At 41.3% G+C, this 19,061-nt stretch overlaps 2 protein-coding genes and 1 long non-coding RNA gene across 6 annotated transcripts; 1 reads left to right on the forward strand and 2 right to left on the reverse strand.

The window, feature by feature from the left end:
* Positions 1-65: 65 nt before the first annotated feature.
* On the reverse strand, positions 66-7,291 carry rprd1b (regulation of nuclear pre-mRNA domain containing 1B). Of its 4 annotated transcripts, none has more exons than XM_089009313.1 (8): positions 7,272-7,291; positions 6,557-6,781; positions 5,536-5,665; positions 4,269-4,402; positions 3,435-3,559; positions 2,015-2,141; positions 1,638-1,813; positions 66-582 (listed from the first exon to the last, which is right to left on the reverse strand). In XM_089009313.1, exons 2-8 carry the CDS (start codon positions 6,705-6,707, stop codon positions 433-435), a joined length of 993 nt encoding a protein of 330 aa, XP_088865439.1. In that variant the 5' UTR covers positions 6,708-6,781; positions 7,272-7,291; the 3' UTR covers positions 66-432. The 4 variants fall into 4 exon arrangements, with proteins under 4 accessions (XP_088865439.1, XP_088865414.1, XP_088865421.1 ...); XM_089009288.1 differs by having other exon boundaries at positions 7,220-7,291; XM_089009295.1 differs by lacking the exon at positions 7,272-7,291 and adding an exon at positions 7,152-7,173.
* Positions 7,292-9,539: 2,248 nt separating this feature from the next.
* tas1r1 (taste receptor, type 1, member 1) lies at positions 9,540-16,162 on the forward strand. The gene is made up of 5 exons (XM_089002488.1): positions 9,540-9,846; positions 10,777-11,538; positions 12,610-12,831; positions 13,584-13,707; positions 14,978-16,162. The coding sequence occupies exons 1-5, from the start codon at positions 9,568-9,570 to the stop codon at positions 15,901-15,903; spliced, it is 2,313 nt and encodes a 770-aa protein (XP_088858614.1). The 5' UTR covers positions 9,540-9,567; the 3' UTR covers positions 15,904-16,162.
* LOC148903820 (uncharacterized) lies at positions 15,548-16,227 on the reverse strand. The gene is made up of 3 exons (XR_016115776.1): positions 16,154-16,227; positions 15,717-15,807; positions 15,548-15,647 (listed from the first exon to the last, which is right to left on the reverse strand). It is a non-coding gene; the product is annotated as an uncharacterized LOC148903820 (long non-coding RNA).
* Between the last annotated feature and the right edge of the window lie 2,834 nt (positions 16,228-19,061).

Consider the following 19,061-nt stretch of genomic DNA (forward strand, 5'->3'; position numbering starts at 1 on the left):
TCTCATAAGGCCAATTAAACAGACGCAAATCGGGGCAACACACAAGCACCACAAATGCCATCCGGTAACCGTAACTCGGGCCCACTTAAACCTGGCCTTTTTATTCACTTACATGTTATGGCATTACAAATAAAAATAATGATAAAAACAAACAGGAAAGAACTAATTCCAAGATGGCGGCGTGGAAACTAAGCGGGAAAATCCAGGCTGGCATAGTCTCTGTTTTCTCTGAGGGGCGCTGAGATTTCGCAAAACCGGTTCTTGTCCCGACGGCGATCCCACGATCATCCCACCCTTGTCCCCCCCTGGTACCTATTGACCTCATCAAGGCCCCCATCAAGCAACACCGCCTGCAATGGTAACGCTGAAAGTGTGTGTTGGTAGGTGGGTACGGGACGACACGAAGTGGGTCGCTGGTCTGAGCCCCACAACTCAGTCGGTGGAGAAGAGGTCACCGGCCGAGGGCAGCGGGGCCAGACCGCCGGTCACATTGGGAAGGAGGGAGAGGTCGGGTAGACTCTGGATGTGAGATTTGAGCTCCTTCCTCACCTGGGTCACCCTGGCCAGCTTCTGTTTGTATTCCTGCACACAAACGGGAGGGTTTGGGCAACTTCATTTTGTTAATCGTCCATATGACTTGAAATCACTTTCATCACTTTGCTGCTGTGAAATGTAAATTTCTCCACTGTGAGACTAATAAAGGCATATCCAATCCAATCCAATCAGCAAAATTGAAACAGCAGGTTAAAAAAAGGAAAATGCAAAAACATTTTTCAATTGGATATCAGAATACGGCATATGGATTTCTCCACGAGATGTGACAAGTAACCTGTGCACCCACGTTCCTATACGTTTCATCTAGCTTCAAACAACAAAGCGTATGAAGGAAAAAGTGGTTCTGATTGAACCACTTTTTATAGGTGTTTTATGAAAAGGTTTCTTCAGCTGTCATCTGTACTTCTTCGAAGGTGTCGGACGTTTCGCTTTTTATCCAAGAAACTTCGTCAGAAAACGAAATATTGGAACTAAATATTGGACCTTCGGAACCGCGACGTCTGGACAGTAGGGATATATAGGGCCTAAACTACCAGTAAGACTTTAGTTTGCTGACAAAGTTTCTCGGATGTTGCTGTGCCGATTTTGTGTTTGGGAGCCTTTTACTGAGCATCTTCATCTTTATTAAGTTCACAGAGTTGCTTGTTCTGTAGCCACAAGGGGACACAAGCCAGTGCCTTCTTGTGCCGGTCCCAAGCCCGGATAAATACAGAGGGTTGTGTCAGGAAGGGCATCCGACGTAAAAGCTTAGCCAAAACAAACATGTGAATCAAACCTCTGAAGATTGAGGACACGGATTCGCTGTGGCGACCCCTTGAAGGGAAAAGCCGAAAGGAAAAGAAGAAGTATTGTATTGTATTGTATTGTATTGTATTGTATTGTATGCAGAAGAACAATCACCGTGTTCAACGAAGCCGGCTCACGTTTCACGCTGGATAATTGTGAGTAAAGTTACCAACTATGATTAAAGTGTACTTTTTAGGATATTTTTGTTTAGTGCCGTGTTTTGAGATTTTAGTGACGTAAAACAGGCACCCAAGCGCAATGAAGGTCGGAGAAATGGATTGTGACGTTTGACTTGCCTCCAGCTTCTTCTCCCTCTCCACCAGCGCCTCCTTCTGGCTGCCAATGTAGTCAGTCAACATGCGCGCCAGCTGCCTGCGGTCCTCCAGCTCTGCGGCCAAGCGGCCGTTGTATTCGGCCAGCAGAAGACACGCTTCGTCCACTGTCTTGGACAAGTTGTCTGCTGCCTCCTTGTCTAGAAGAGGGGCATATGGGAGGACATGAACAATAGAAGGGAAATGGCGACCGAGCATAATAGTGATTTTTCACAGGAGAGCAAAGATATAATAATAATTCAAAAATAAATAACAAAGTGTGATTGTACAATATCTCTGGCAATAAACGAGCTTCACGGCATTGGAGTCTGTAATCGAGAAAGAAAACATGGTGAGCTTACCCGTTATTTTTTCTAGTAGTGAAACATCTTGGACCTCCTGCGGCAACGAGGCAATTTTCTGTCGAACCGCCGCGTCACCTGATGCGGCATTCTCCAAGTCCTGCAGCGCTTTCACCAGCTCCTCCGTCTGAGTGGATGTTACAAGGACGTGAGAAAAACACGGAAGGAGGAAATTATGACCAAAAGAAATAAGAGTTCCCGTGTCTCCCCTCATTCATTGCCATTTGTAATGAAATGTATTACTACTATCATTCTCAATATTATTATTTTTATTATCATTGTATTATTCTCATCTCATCTCATTTTCCGTACCGCTTATTCCTCATTAGGGTCGCGGGGGTTGCTGGAGCCTATCTCAGCTGTCTTCGGGCACGAGGGGGAGGACACCCTGAATTGGTTGCCAGCCAATCGCAGGGCACACAAGGACATACAACAGTCACTCTCACACTCACACCTCGGGACAATTTGGAGTGGTCAATCTGCCTGCCAAGCATGTTTTTGGAGTGTTGGAGGAAACCGGAGGACCCGGAGAAAACCCACGCGGGTCCGGGGAGAACATGCAAACTCCACACAGGGAGGCCGGGACGCGAACCGGCGACCTCTGCACTGTGCAGCCGGTGTGCTAACCACTCGACTACCGGGCCGCCCCATTGTATTATTATTATTCTGATATTATTATTATTATTATTATTATTATTAGTATTATTATTATTATCATCCTTACTATAATCACTATCATTACTATTATCAGAATATTTAATATTATCTCTATCATTGTTTTTATTATTGTTTTTATTATTATTGTTTTTATTATTATTATTATTATTATTATTACTATAATCACTATCATTACTATTATCAGAATATTTAATATTATCTCTATCATTATTGTTTATTATTGTTTTTTGTTTTTATTATTGTTATTGTTTTTATTATTAGTAGTATTGTTTTTATTATTATTATTATTATTATTATTATTATTATTATTATCTGTCTGTGTTTGTGACCAGATCTCATTGTTACAGGAGCAGTGATGGTGAAGGCTCTATATAAATATAGGTGTTGTATTGTCGTCCCTTTAAAATACCACCATCTACTGGCTGCATAGCGCTACCACAGCCACTATTGTAGCTTCTATTCTATGGGCCTTACCATACGGTGCACTCTATATATTAAAAATAAATCAATAAATAAAATAGGACATACATCGAAGGTATGGGGGTTTTACAGATCAACGCCACGTCTTAAATAAATGTCAAGTACCATGTGATCAAGCAAAATAAAAGTTAACTCAGTGTATTTACACAAGGTGCCCCTTTCATTCAATGTGAATGTTCAACTATACATACAATGATCGAAAATATTAATTGAACCCCCCCCGGCCCCCCGCTACCCCACCGTCAAAGAGTTGCCTCCTTACCAGTTGATTCGCGGAGGCATCCGAGTTGTGAGGAGAGCTGATGCTTCTGTAATCATCATCCTCATCCTCCTCTTCCTCTTGGTGGATCTTCTGGTAGTTTCGTTTCACTGGTTTCTTTTCTTCTACTGTCAAGCGCAAAGAAGAATATAATATCATAGGCATGTCCAATTCCATTAAATATTCCATTCCATACAACTGTTTGAAATTGGTGCCACAACAAGTCACGTGAGCCACCAAATTGGTAATAGCCAAGGATTGTTTCAAGGGTTTCGGTCAAAATGTGGGTTTATTTTGTTAATTAACATTCCCTATTATTATTATTATGATCATTATTACTTGATAGAGTGTTTTATGCACATACAAGAATTTAAACCGAACATTACTACTATGATCATTGTTATTATTATTCTTATTATATTATCATTATTATTATAAAAATTATTACTATTATCGTTATTCTACTCATTTTATTGTTATTATTTTTAATCATCATTTTATCATTACTATTATATTACCATTATTTAACGATCAATATTATTTATCATTATTATTATTATTCGTATAGTATTATGATTATTGATTATAACTATCATCATAATAATTACTATTATCACTCTCAATATTATTATTTTTATTATCATTATTATTATTCTTATAGTATTATTATTATTTTCACCATCATAATTACTATTATCACCATTATTATTATCATAATACTTAATATTATCTCTGTCATTATCAGTATTATCATTATTGTCATCATTATCATTATCATTATTATTATTATTATTATTATTATTATTATTATTATTATTATTATTATTATGAGCCAACCTGAGGGCTGGGGGCTGTTGGAGTCTTCTATGGCCAGTGTGAGCTGCTGAATAAAGTCACTTCTGTAGAGGTTGCGTTCTTTCCAGATATTCAGGAGTCTCTCCATGTGTTTTTTGCAGCTCTCATCGACTTCACTGCAAGACAACGGTGAAATTAAAGGACAACCGACGTCTCCGGACAAGTTGTGTCCATAATTTGTAAAATGGCTTCAAATGACTTCTACTGAGCGTATTTTACAAAGATTCCACCGCATATAGCTATATTTAATGTTTTAAGACTCGCGCTGAATATTCCGGAAGTCTTGCGTTTGAGTTGGTGATGAGTCCGTACGTGACATCACTGAAGTAATGCCCCTGACTGAAAAAAAGGACACATTGTAGCAGTCCTTCCATCACGTCAATGCATTTTGCTGTGCTTGTTTGGTCTGAAAACGTTGTGTTGCACCAAAAAGAGCCAGAAGAGGGCGACCAAGCTCCATATAAGGAATTTATCAGCCTGTGGAAACGGGCTGATTAATTCCTCACAGGAGGTTGGTCGCCATCTTCTGCTTTTTTTTTTTTGGTGATACATTTCCCCCCAATGTTGGCTCAAAATGGCACGGAATAATTCTTTAATCGATTGCAAACATGTATGCTTTCCTCTTCAGAACTATTTGAATCATATTCATAACTGGATGTGTAAAAAGAAAGCATATTCTCCGAATCTGAAGCCATTGTTTGGATTCTCCAGCAATGCAAGACGTCTTGGCGTGACGTCACGAACTGGGGGCGGGACTTTCTGAAAATGCCCAATTCGCAGCTCAATTTTTTGCAGATTTTGGACACTTTAAGTCATTTTGATTGGTGTTTTGCATTTGAATAAAAATATCATACTGCATGTTTTGGGTATTTTAGATGCTTATAAAACGTTTTTCTGATGTCAGTCAGGAAACAAAAATGTGATGTACTTTAAGTGGAAACAAACAAACAGGAAAGACCAGACAAGCGCTCAAAGTACACGAAGCGTGAAAAGAAGTCTGACTATGACTTGGAAGATATTCAAGTTGAATGTGGCACATGCAGTGGAAGGGGGAAATGTTATTTAAACAATAAGAGGCGAATACCATGAAAAATCACAAACCCTAATAAAGTTGGTGTGTGAAAGTTTAAAAAGGCAAAAATCCTACTCGTCCCTTCTTGTCTGAATTGCTCTGGGCCTTTACACAAAACCAATCCTTCCCATGATGACCAACATTTTGATTTCCAGAGTTTTACTCATCGCTGCCTACCTAGCGACGTGAGAGCAGGCATCGATGAGGACTGTCTCGAAGTCTTTGGTGAATTCAGGTCCTTTCTTTTTACTGTTTTGGATGACATCGTTGGCCAGGTAGAGGAACGTCAGCTTCCTGCTGGTTTTCGCTGCAGGACAAGAAACCAGATTTGCAAACGTGCCAACAATGGTGTCATGGCTTTACAACACATTTTTAAAATCATAAAAATCTCAAAGAACACCAATGGAATTTCAAAGTCATCATACAACGTGAGCCATAACAATAAACAATTACAGGTGATCTGATTCAAAAAATAATAATAAAGTCGCATGGTGAATCCTTCTAACTTCCGGGTTAAATTTATCTGCTCCAGGACATAAACCTCGTCTCTTATTCAGAGCATATTACTTGAACATACGTGCAATTACTATACCTTATACTTTATCAACAAACAAAGTAAATTTCCTTGGCCTTTGACTGTTTATGTCAAACTTGGTTGGTACAAATTTGTTCAGTTGTCATATGAAAGATTAAAAAAAATGTTAAGTTGGAGTGCTGAATGTTAATTAACGTTTCATTTATTATTATTTAAGCATCTCAAACTCATATATAATAAATGTGACGTTGCTTGTTGCAATGCACATCATTTATTACTGCATTTATTGAAAATAAATCCCATGTTACAATACAGTCCATTACAGACAGTGATGGGGAGGGACACAATTATTTCCGCCTGATTACCGGTACAGAGGCGGGCACTAGGACCAGGGATCTTACCCAGCAGGTGCACAGCGGGGGCGTGTTTAGGTTGAGAATACAGTATCTTACTGCAAAAAATGTTCAAATCAGACCCACTTGTCAGCAGTTGGAATAAAGACGTGCTCCAGCCAGTCGCGTGTTCTCCTTCCTCAACTGCTACAGTACTTATTATTACCCCACGTTGTATTTATAAGAGCAGTGTGAAGCACGAGCCAAAAAGAAATATGTACAACCAATGAAAAAAGTTTGAAAATGATTGATTAGTCGGCTATAGCTTCACCTTTCTTCAGCTCTCTGTGCCACACTTTGACGATGAGGCCCGAATGTTTGCGGTGGTGGATGATCCACAGAGACAAAGTCTGGACGCTCTGCTGCGAGCTGCTCAACTCCGACAGCTTCTTCTCCAGCGCTGCTTCGGAAAACGACGACATATCCGCGTGCTGGTGCGCGTCTCCTTGGGAGCAGCCTCACCACGACCCCGCTCTCAATTGAGCGTGGCTTCGAGCTGGTTGGAGAAAACCACTTGAGTCACTCGCATCAAAACTAAAGTTGCACTTCACGCAAGTACACGGAAGATTAAAAACAACCCCCACCCTCCAAAAAAAGGAGCGTCCGTCCGTTGCAGACTCAAGCAAAACGCTGTGATAGCGTTATACAAGTCGCAAAACTAGGGGAATGCCGCGAGGAGATAACAAACGTGCAGCTTTTGAATTGGCTCAAGAGGAGCAGTTTGCTGAAGTAATCTCGAGTGTTTGTTGTCAGTCTCAGCTAAATCTTAGCCACCGTCTGCTAAGTAGCCATCCGCACACTACGAGCTAGCCTGCGCTTTGTCGGAGTTGAAATGCCGGAACTTTTTGTAATTCAGAGGTGAATACCTGTTCGGCACGAAAACGGGATAAACGAATCGATAAAGTGAAGGTGGAGTGACTCGTGGGCTCGTTACCTTTAGCTGTAATAATCAGGAGGAAATATAAAAAATGGCAGCTTCCACTTACACTTCAACATTTCAGTCGCGGGGTTATGACGTCATATGGAATCAAACGCCTCATTTTCAAGTTTTTTAATCATCTTTACATTCATTCACAGTTTAGTCTTTTTTGTTTACTTTTACTATTTTATATCCTGGTGGAGACAGTCTGTTCTTCCTTTTTCAACCTAACAAAATATGAATACTATTTGAAAATCACATTGTTGCCCCCTGCCCCAAACACGTTTAAACGTTTGTATCCCGAAACATGTTTTTCATGGTGATTTAAAAAACACGTTTCTTTTTTTTTTTTTGCAGCACATCAGGTTTGTGAAACAGTTTAAATTTTGTTTTTGTTTTACCGATAAAATTATGCAACGCGGATTTTACTATGCATTTTAATTTATAGCAATGATAGTTTCGAGCACAGGTGTCAAAGTCAAGGCTAGAGGGCCAAATCCGGCCAGCCACACCATTTTGTTCGGCCCACGAAAGCAAATCTAACTTGTGAAATTCCATGATGCTAGCTAAAATACCAACAAAAAATTCTAATTGTCGTATATAAACCACAATAACAGTCCTTATTTATTACTTCAAATTTGAAAACTAGTCATTTATCAATTTGTTGTGCGCTCTAAATGTAATATGAGGAGTGGATAAAACCTTCTAATGGCTTCTCCAAATTCATACCGGCCCCAGCGACGAAACTAGAACTACAATGTGGCCCGCAGTAAAAAATGACTTTGACACCCTTGGTTTATAGCATATGGCCATGCCAGAGTAAGAATGCATGTGAAACGTTTCATTGCGTACACATTTCAGACAATGTCACAAACATTTGCGCTACCATTTGCATTGTTGAGGCTGTGGTTGACTAAATACATTCTTTTGCTGTCCAAACCCAATCAATGTGGCTTGGATGCATGCGAGTCAAATTTTTGCCTATCCAACAGACACAACTGAAAAAATATACGTTTCAAATATCAGCCGCAATGCAAACCAGGCATGCATAAACGTTCATTTTTTTATGATGGCTGTTTGAAATGCTGATATCGATATTTAAGACTAGTAAATCCAGAAAAAAACTCTTCTCATGCTGAATTAATGCAGGTTTTTATTCATCAAAAACGAAAAAAAAAAAAACAATCAATGAACCATTTTCAAAAACAACAATCGAGAATGACTTTTCCCGCTGGTTAAAGGATTTATATGACATGGTAAGTACACCTCAAACAAATTAAACATGCAAATCCACGCTACTCAGCCGAGAAAGATGCAAAGGTGATCCTATCATTTCAGCGCCTTAAACTCACACCTGGAAAACATCCCTATATACCTTGACAGTGAAGCGTGGCACTTTCAAATCGGCCTTGTTTGCATTCGACGTACATTGTCGCTATGCGGGTGACACTCCGAGGTCTTTTCTTCTGTTACCTGCTGCTGCAGCCAACTGACGGTGAACTAGACTTCATCTCCCAGGGAGAAGGACTACATCTTCAGGGAGACTTCTCCATTGCTGGACTCTTTCCTCTTCATGACACAAATGGCCCAAGTGATGGTTTGCCCGTTCTGGGTCCATGTGATGGGTAAGTTTATTGAAATGATATCAATTGATAGTTTATGGGGCTAGCATATGGGCTAGTTATCATTTTTGTGATTTTACTAAGCATGCTTTTTGCTTGCTTAATTCCGAACCAAAATTTCAAATTGTACCATGTCAACCCCAATAACAGTCATTATTTTTTCATCAAATTTGAGGAATGCCCGTTTCCACAGGCTGATAAATCCCTTACATGGAACTTGGACGCCCTCTTCTGGCTCTTTCTGGTGCAACGCGAGATTTTCAGACCAAACAAGCATTGACGTGATGGAAGGACTGCTACAATGTGTCCTTTTTTTCGGTCAGGGGCGTTCCTTCAGTGATGTCACGTACGGACTCGTCACCAACTCAAAAACAAGAATTCCAGAATATTCAGGTCTTAAAATGTAAAATATAGCTATATGCGGTGGAATATTTGTAAAATACACTCAGTAGAAGTCATTTGAAGCCATTTTACTAATTATGGACACAACTTGTCCGGAGACGTCGGTTGTCCTTTAAACATGTTGTGTCTCCCATATTTGAAAAAAAGCTGTTAGATTTACACGTGAAAGTCTCCAAAAACAAACATACGCTCACCCCCACACGGGAAGAAGATGGAGTACTTCATGGAAACCTACGGCAGCATTAGGCGAACAAGATTTGACCCTTGAACTTTTTAATATTTATTCAAATGTATTTATCTTTCATGTACAGAGGCCGCCATAACAAGCATGGCTTCCACATGATGCAAGCCATGCGTTTCGCCGTGGAAAAAATCAACAACAAGACTGACGCGCATCATCTCCTACCTGGAGTCTCGCTTGGCTACCAGCTGTACGACATTTGCTCAGTTCCGGCCAGTGTTCTGGCCACTTTGGACATCCTGGCCCAACAGTACCGCGTCTCTTCTGCCAACACAAAACCTGCACTCACCAACACGACCGTGGCTGTCATCGGACCAGACAGTAGCAGCAAAACGTTTACTCCCGCCACTCTGCTGGGCGCCTACCTTGTGCCACAGGTCATTGATATGATCAGAACTGTTTGAAAAAAAATATACAACAAATTAAATTTGATGTTTTATTGTGGAATATTTCAAATCTAAATGTCATGGAATGCTATATTTCTATTGACATTGTGCGTTGATCGTGAGCTAATAGTAGCTTGTTTAGAGGTATAAGTAGATCTCATTCTTGAGAGTTTTGAATGTTATAAATGAAATGTGTGTGTGTATATATATATATATATATACAGAGAGAGAGAGAGAGAGAGAGAGAGAGAGAGAGAGAGAGAGAGAGAGAGAGAGAGAGAGAGAGAGAGAGAGAGAGAAGATAGCTAGCTAGCTTGGTGGGACGTACACTGTCATTGTAAAGTGTCCTTGACAGTTTTGAAAGGCGCTTATAAATAAAATGTATTATTTTTATTATTACAGTAAAGTCTCGTTATATCGATATCGGATATATCGATAGTCCCGGTTATATCGATACTATTTTTATGCATGCACGGAGAAAATTACATGCAAACAGGGTCGGATATATCGATAGTCCCGGTTATATCGATATTTTTTCCGACTCCCTTGAATATCGATATAACGAGACTTTACTGTATATATATATATATATATATATATATATATATATATATATATATATATATATATATATATATATATATATATAGAGAGAGAGAGAGAGAGAGCTATAGAGAGATAGAGATAGAGCTAGAGAGATACAGACAGACAGACAGACAGACAGACAGACAGACAGATAGATAGATAGATAGATAGATAGATCGGTATTACCAAAACATTCAACAGTTGGACATGCGCATAGCTAAAACTTTCGAGAAGATCAAATGGTATTTAACCCAAAAATGTTTTGTGCACTTTCGCTTCATTCCTGAAACGTAAAAGGCCCGCAGGTGATTAGTGTATGTGTTCTCTTTCCCTCAGATCTCTTACGAAGCTTCAAACAAAAAGTTGAGCAACAAAGTCCTCTACCCGTCCTTTTTCCGGACCATCCCCAGCGACAAAAATCAGGTGGAGGCCATCATCCAACTTCTAGTTCGTTTCAACTGGACTTGGATCGCCCTGTTGGGCAGCGATAACGATTACGGCCTGGATGGCATGCAGAGCCTATCGCAGCGGGCACCGGCGCACGGCATCTGCGTGGCCTACCAGGGAATCATCCCGGGGTACAGCGACGAGAAGGCCGATCTGATGAGGGGCATGGTAGCGGGCATATTGAGGGCAAAGGTCAACACCATCGTGCTGTTCTCCAGTAAATCCAAACTTAGCGGCTTTTTCCCGTTTGTCATCGAGGCCAACGTGACTGGTAAGGTGTGGATTGGCACGGAGGATTGGTCGGCCGCCACGCGTGTTTCTGGAATCACCGGAATCCACACTGTCGGAACTGTGCTCGGTGTGGTCATCAAGGACGCAGCCATAAGTGGATTTTGGACATTTGAGAGAAGCATTGTGGAAGCTTCGCTGCATCGCGGGGAGGCCCAAGCGGGTTCGGGCAGCGCCAGCGGGATTTGTCTGCATAGCACCGACCTGTACAACCTAGCCAGGAACAACTTCACTTTGGAGAAGTATGACATCACGTCGTCTTTTAACGTATACAAGGCGGTGTACGCCATCGCCCACGCTCTCCATCAACTTCTTCAATGTGACACCGGACGGTGCCAAAAACGGAAAGTGCATCCGTGGCAGGTCAGCTGTTTTTTTGTTGTTGTTGTTGGGAATCATTTTACACAATACTGGATTAACATTGATTGGATTAGCCTTTATTAGTCTCACAGGGAAGAAATTTACATTTCAAAATAAGAGGAAAAGAAAAGAAGAAATACAAAAACAAAATACAGGTCGTCCTCAAAAGGCAGCCACTCTCGCGACGCCATCCTGAAGTAAAAATGCCAAAAAAATAACAAATATTGTGACACAACATAAAAGGCGTTGAATCTTAAACACTTTCTGCACCATCTTTGTTGTATGAAGCAGTTTTAGATGAAAGAAGAGAGAATCAAAGCGTCCTTTTCACCAGTCGATCAGGGAATGTGCACGTCTGCTACAAGCTAAATGTTGAAAGCAAACATAAAGCTGTAGCATCCATTGACGAAAAGACATTGTCTCACATCTCCTGTCCCACGAAAATCCGCTTAAATTCCAAGCCACGACAGTTCCACATACGCATCGGCGCTCTGCGCTGATGTTCCTTTCTTCTCATCGCGGGCTTCTCAAGCCATACATCCTCCAGCTGTAGACTCTCATACAGCAGCGACCTTTCCACTGAGCAAAGCGGGGCTCGGAAAATATGTGCCCAATACAGGCGCAAAAAAGCACAATCGCCCCAGAGATGTCCAGCGATGACAGTGAAATGGCACGGCCATTCCTCCCAAATCAAAAACAGTGCTGGCATATTTGTGCTGCTGAAAAGGCGCAATCGCTCAGCAGTCCTTGATCTATGTTGTGGCCAAAAATGCTGAAAAACGATCCGTATTCTTTCCACACGACACACAACAACTCAAAGTGACATAAGAAAACACAAAAACAACCTCCCCAAAAAAGCAAGGTTCATAAGAGCACTTGATGACGGCTTGAGCGCCATCTTGTGACTTATTCCAAGACTTCTGGATGCATAACCAAATTCTTGATTTTTGAAAAGGGAGAATGGGCTAGCTAACTTTCATCAGCATTCGCTGCACCTAATGTTAAATGAATGAAATAAAAATACCACATGCATCAAAGATGCATAATCAGAATACAAACTATCTTTGCTCTTAGCTCCTGCCGATGCTCAGAGATACGAGATTCCCTCTGGAAAATACCTCTGTGTACTTTGATGCAAATGGCGACCCTCCCACCGGATACGATATAGTAACCTGGATTTGGAGGGGGACGGAGTGGTCTCTTCGGGTGGTGGGTTCCTTCCAACCAGATCCCCTGAAGCTTACACTCGATGAGGAGGCCATCGAGTGGCACAGCAGCGGGACCACATCCAGATCAGTAAGCGTTAGCCTTGTACATTTTTGTAACTGGGGTGATCATGTACCTTTGAATGAACATTTTCTGTGTAACAGTACTAGAAAGGAAAAGAAGAGTACTAGCAGTTACCTTGAAGTTGAATCATCAATTCCATGGGGCACAAACTTTTTACACCGAAACTACTATCTCCTGATACTTGGCTGTGCAAGTGCCACAAAAATTACCAACATTAAAAAAACATTCGTGGAGTGGGAAAAATGTTCACATTCAACTGCTACTAATCCCTCATTGAATGTATTCAAAATTTTCCGAAGGTCAGCTAAATACTCTTAGATCTCATTAAATAGTCACTAGAAGTTACATAATACTATTAAGTTACCTTACTACCCTGCCATTCGCAAAATACTTTGTAAATTACCCTTACTCAGGGTGTGAATTTTCCAAAAAAGGACGATTTAATATTTATGTCAATATACTGTGTTCCGTTCATAAACCGCTATAGAAAAGTTACCCACTTCTAAAATCTACGCAAAAACATAATATAATACGATGTTGTCCTTATATCGCGGTGGTTGTCAGAGCAATAGACTCTTTGTTAACACACCGGTCTTCACGACGAGATCATTCTGTTTGAATGAAGTAGCCCCTTCTGGAGGAAAACGTATAAAATAATGTTTTTGTTAAAGCTTTAAATTAGAAAAACGGGCAATATTATCTTCAATAGAACATTAGAGGTAAAACCGTGGTTTTAGTTTCCTGTGTCTTGTGTTGAGGTTGTGCCGTTGTCCATTTGTTCTCCGCCATGCCCGAAAGGCCACCGGAAGTTGCTGAGAGGACAACACGCCTGCTGTTTCAACTGTCAGGCGTGTCCTGCCGGCACCTTCCTCAACATAACCGGTATTTATCTCAACGTCCGTTTTTTAACTACCCAATCCAGTGTGACGAGACGACGATTTCGTCATGAAGAAACCCACTGTTTTTCTCCCACCTGTTGTGATTTTATTTTGTAGGGACCAAAAGAAGTTACAACAGTAGGACTGCAATTTTAATATTGACCAGCAGATAGCGATAAATACTAACATAATGACCAATAACCGATCCAACATTCAGGGTGAGAGGAATAATTGTGCAAAATAGTCTCATAACTATCAATCAGAGAAGGAAGTAGAATATCAAAGGGTGAAAAGAAAAAAATATATATACCCACACTAATAATAAAAAATACGAACAATCGGGCAATTTTTATTTTGGGTATGTTCAATGTGACCTAAGCATCCCTAGAAGAACCCAAACACACCCTAAAATGTAAATAATTACTGTTAAATGTACTCTGGTAATCCTTTAAAATCACAATACAATACAATACATATTAATTTATATAGCGCTTTAACAACAGTCAATACTGAAACAAAGTGCTTTAATCCTAAATCGAATGAATGTATGTCTCCTTATTACGTTTAAATCTCGTGAAATGTGTAGATACCTAAATACTGTTGCATTTATTTATTGAATTTGTCTTCTTAAAATGTATTAAATGTACCCTGACTGTTACCCAGATATTCATGAGGGTATAGAAATACTCTCAAATTTGAAGATTTAATTCATAGAAGTCGAGGGAGCCCGCATGTCACCATTGGTTATCATACATTGTGATGGGCAAGTGAAGCTTCATGAAGCACCTGTGATAGTTTTTGGTACTCTTGGTTTAAAGATGCAGTGGATTTTTAAGACATTTCCTTTACACCGACATTCATATTAAACCCAAGAGCAAAAAAAAATAGCATCAACGCTGAGCACTAACCTTCATATTTAAACCAAGAGCACCATGTGGAGAAGTAAAAAAAAATGTCATAGGTGCTTCACGAAGCTTCGGTTTCCCATTACGACTCATCAGAATCAGAATCAGAATCAGAATACCTTTATTCGTCCCGCAATGGGGAAATTTGCAGTCCACAGCAGCAATTGAAGAGGGATGGGGTTGGGGTGGGAGTGAAAGGATAGAAAACAAGATATTCTAAGCATAACAAAATAAAATAAAATAAATAAAATAAATAAATAAAATAAATACCACACATTGGGATTTACTGATTTAGGAGATTAGGTGGGGGTGTCCATCGGAAGATCCATGACAGGAATCCTCTGCTGATGTTCAATCTTCTCTTCCCAGAGTCCACTCAGTGCCATCCGTGCCCACGCGAGCGGTGGTCTCCTGCCAGCAGTGAGCAGTGTCAGGACCGCAGGGTTCTGCTTCTGGCCTGGGACACCCCACTGGCCGTGACACTGCTTTTTCTCCTGGCCTGCTGCCTCATTCTAACGTGTAGTTCGGCAGCCATCTTCTCGCGCAACCTTCACACTCCCGTGGCCAAATCCGCCGGGGGACGCACCTGCTTGTTAATGCTGGCCGCTTTGACCGCCGCCGCCTTGAGCTCCCTGTGCCATTTCGGGCCTCCGTCTCGAGTGTCCTGCATCCTCAAGCAGCCATTGTTCACGTTCACCTTCAGCGTGTGTCTGGCCTGCATCACCATGCGCTCACTTCAGCTGGTCTGCATTTTCAAGCTGGCCTCCAAGTTGCCGCCAGCCTATGACAAGTGGGCTAAAAAACAAGGGCCAGAGGTGACCATTTTCATCGTGTCGGCCATCACTTTGCTTATTTCCGTGACCCGCTTGGCACTTGACCCCCCTGAGCCGTCCCAGGATGTGGACTTCTACAAGGATAGGATCGTCCTGGAGTGCAGCAGCACCCTGTCGTTCGGCGCATGCGTGGAGTTGGCGTACATGTCGTTCCTCAGCGTGGTCTGCTTCTCCTTCAGCTACATGGGCAAAGACCTGCCGGCCAACTACAACGAGGCCAAGAGCGTCACCTTCAGTCTCATGGTCTACCTCGTCTCCTGGATCAGCTTCTTCACCGTCTATCTCATCAGTAGAGGCCCCTTCACCATGGCCGCTCACGTCTTTGCCATACTCTTCAGCGTCCTGGCTGTCCTGGGGGGCTACTTCCTGCCCAAAATGTACATCATCGTACTGAAGCCGCAAATGAACACCACCACTCATTTCCAGAACTGTATTCAGATGTACACCATGACCAAAGAATGACCGCTAAATGGAATTTGTTTGCCTTTAGCTCACAAGAAGTGCTGAGATCTAACAAATACTTTGTGAGGGAAGGTACATTGATTGGAATAAAGAATAATTTTTGGGCCTAAAACAATTCAAGTCCGAGTGGTCGTTCGTAAGGTGAATTTGTTCGTAAGTTGCTTCAGTGCCAAATGTTTTAATGGAATGTCTGTTTAAGTCAAACACTGAACGGGGAAGTATAAAACACAGTCGTAAAATAAATTCGCACCTACTGTAGTACCATGACATATATCCGTGGGTCTTCAGTAAGCCATTACTGAAGCTGCCATTACTTTTTGTTATACATCGCGTCCTCCTCAGAACGTCAACCTTTTCGTCCACATACTCTACGCAGCGAGCTCGGCGGATTGGGGCCTGAACTCGTTGGCACAGCCGGCGCTGATTGGTCAGCCTTGGTGTCCGTCGGGTAAACATCCAGCCCTTGAAAACTCCAATGTGTCTGTGTGCGTGTCATGATCTGGTTGGCGACCAACGGGTAGCGCTGTCGGCCCCGCCTGCAACTGCACAGGTGCTGGTCGTCCCGATCAGTGGCAGACTGCCACGTTCGGATTGGCGACCAACGGGTAGCGCTGTCAGCCTTGCCTGCAGCCTCGCAGGTGCTGGTCGTTCCAATCAGTGGCAGTCAAAAGGACTCCCGGCACGACCATGCGGTGTCGGGTCATTGTATGCAATTGTATGCAGTGCGTATGGAGTGTATGCTGTGCATGTGTTTGTTTCATCTTGGCAGACTTTTACGCTTGGTTTTTCTGATACTTTGTATTTTTCTGTTCAAATGATTTAAACGTTTTAGAATTTGTTCCTGTTGACTTTATTTTAATACAATTTCTCAAATACAACCTGCTGCTCCCTCCTGCCTTCTTTTTGGGATCCACAACTGCCATCACCACCTTGCAAACCGTGACAGTGCGTGTGTGCGCGTGGAGCACAGTATGCAGCCAATCGCATGCTCGTCCGGAAAAAGGCACACAATACAAAATGTAACTCACAGAACATTTTTTGATGTACCCGCAAAAATCTTTGTCTGTACCGTTGTTCGTAACTCAAATGTTTGTAAGTTGGGGAGTGTCTGTAAATGCTTCATATTCACAATTCACCACAATGTGAGTTAAGTGTGTGCGTGTGTGTGTACAGTGTATATATATATATATATATATATATATATATATATATATATATATATATATATATATATATATATATATATATATATATATATATATACACACACAGTAAAGTCTCGTTATATCGATATCAGTTATATCGATAGTACTGCTTATTACAATACTATTTCTATGAACGCAAGGAGAAAATTGACATGCCGCAGGATCGGATATATCGATAGTCCGGTTATATCGATCTTTTTTCCGACTCCCGAGAATATCGATATAACGAGACTTTACTGTATATGTATATACAGTAAAGTCTCGTTATATCGATACCCTGCGCGCATGTAATTTTCTCCTTGCGTTCATAGAAATAGTATCGTAATAAGCAGTACTATCGATATAACCGATATCGATATAATGAGACTTTACTGTATATAAAATTAAAAGTATCTGGGATCTGTATTTTTCATAACACAGAGTTTTCATAGACCTCATCTTCCCAATCTAAAAATCCAATGTCACACCAATATGGCTGACATGGCACATTAAGAGGTGTGCAAAATATTTTTGTTGCCATTACGGGGGTGTTGTGTATCGATTTTTGAGGGGGAGCAAATTGTATTTATTCCATTTTAGAATGAAGCTTCAACATGCTGTCACTGTCACTTGGAGATCTCGGCATCGCCTCGCCATGTGACCCGACAGGGCCATGGCCCCTGAGTAACAATGAGGGATGCATCAATAACTCCAAGGCGGGGGCAGAGTAGACGCCGAGCTGGCCAGGGGAGATAAAGGATCTAAATTAGATACAGAAGGATAGGCTGTCATCATCTTATCTCAGATCCCACACCCAGGTAGGAGATGCCAGTCTGAGTTTCTCAACAATTAAAGACCAAATTGAATGCATGGAGGATGCCACCAGGGAAAAGCACTGCACGGATAATTGAGGTGATGAATGAAGCGCTGTGATTGTCTGTTAACCACCGCAACAGAAAAGAAATGAATGCATTCGGAAATAGCTGAGTTTGGTCAATTCATCATGTTTGTTTCTATTCACAGTTTCAAAACAGAATAGATGTTTCCCAGAAGTCATATCGCCGGCTGCACTTCAATTTGCTCCAGTAAAACAAAACAAAAAATTGCAGGCAAAATCGAACTGCACTGTGTCCAACTGCACTTTAGTGGCCTCCAATAAAAGTGGCGCCTGTTGATCGGAGGCACACTTTGCCTGTTGACCGAGCACACCAAGTCGTGAGCGCAGCGCAGACTGTGGGAAAGCCTCGCTTGGACTCTACTCACACGTCTACTCGTCAATGGGGCTGACCTCCCAGCCACAAAAGACCTTTTTATCTCCTCTCACAAACACCGGCTAGAAGCGTTGTGTGTACGCGTGTGTACATGTGTGTGTGTGTGTGTGTGTGTTAGACAGAGACAGAAAGAAGTGTTAAATGACCTCTTCAAAAAGATGTTGCAGTTTTGTTTCCAGCTGTGATATTGCTTGTTTTTGACTCCCCCAGAACAGAACATGCCTTATTTTGATTTACTCTGACCAAAAAAAAAACCTAACTAAAAAATAATTACAATTTGAAAAAAAAAATTCCATAACTATCCATAAATATGTTATTGAGAAGTTTTGAGAATCGTTCCTAGCGACTGCTGTCAGGCTTCGCAATTCCCAATAATCACATGTGAAAAAAAACAACAAAAAACTGGACACTTGTAAATATGGGTTGATGCAATACAGCTACATATATAAATATGCCTTACTTGATATTTGCACAATATAGTTTTTTTATGAAACGGTTTTGCACATTTACACTATACAGTTGACATTTTTATTTTGCTATGTTTAGAATATCTTGTTTTCTATCCTTTCATTCCCCCCCCCACCCCACCCCCTTTCAAATTGCTGCTGTGGAATGCAAATTTCCCCATTGTGGGACGAATAAAGGTTTTCCGATTCTGAATTGTGGTAAATAGAGTTAGTGTTCTACAGACAAATTATATTCA

Source organism: Hippocampus bargibanti, linkage group LG01 (assembly GCF_051943395.1).
Source record: "Hippocampus bargibanti isolate YZ-2025 linkage group LG01, ASM5194339v1, whole genome shotgun sequence".
In the NCBI taxonomy this organism is placed as follows: domain Eukaryota; kingdom Metazoa; phylum Chordata; class Actinopteri; order Syngnathiformes; family Syngnathidae; genus Hippocampus; species Hippocampus bargibanti.

Excerpts from the sequence above, each read along its gene's own strand:
- tas1r1 (XM_089002488.1), top strand. The coding sequence starts at position 9,568 with ATGATGCAAGCCATGCGTTTCGCCGTGGAAAAAATCAACAACAAGACT. Across the intron at positions 11,539-12,609 it reads GGAAAGTGCATCCGTGGCAG|CTCCTGCCGATGCTCAGAGA; the intron begins GTCAGCTGTTTT and ends CTTTGCTCTTAG. Across the intron at positions 13,708-14,977 it reads CACCTTCCTCAACATAACCG|AGTCCACTCAGTGCCATCCG; the intron begins GTATTTATCTCA and ends TTCTCTTCCCAG.
- rprd1b (XM_089009313.1), bottom strand. The coding sequence starts at position 6,707 with ATGTCGTCGTTTTCCGAAGCAGCGCTGGAGAAGAAGCTGTCGGAGTTG. Across the intron at positions 4,403-5,535 it reads GCCTGCTCTCACGTCGCTAG|TGAAGTCGATGAGAGCTGCA; the intron begins GTAGGCAGCGAT and ends GTTGTCTTGCAG. Across the intron at positions 3,560-4,268 it reads CAACAGCCCCCAGCCCTCAG|TAGAAGAAAAGAAACCAGTG; the intron begins GTTGGCTCATAA and ends TGCGCTTGACAG.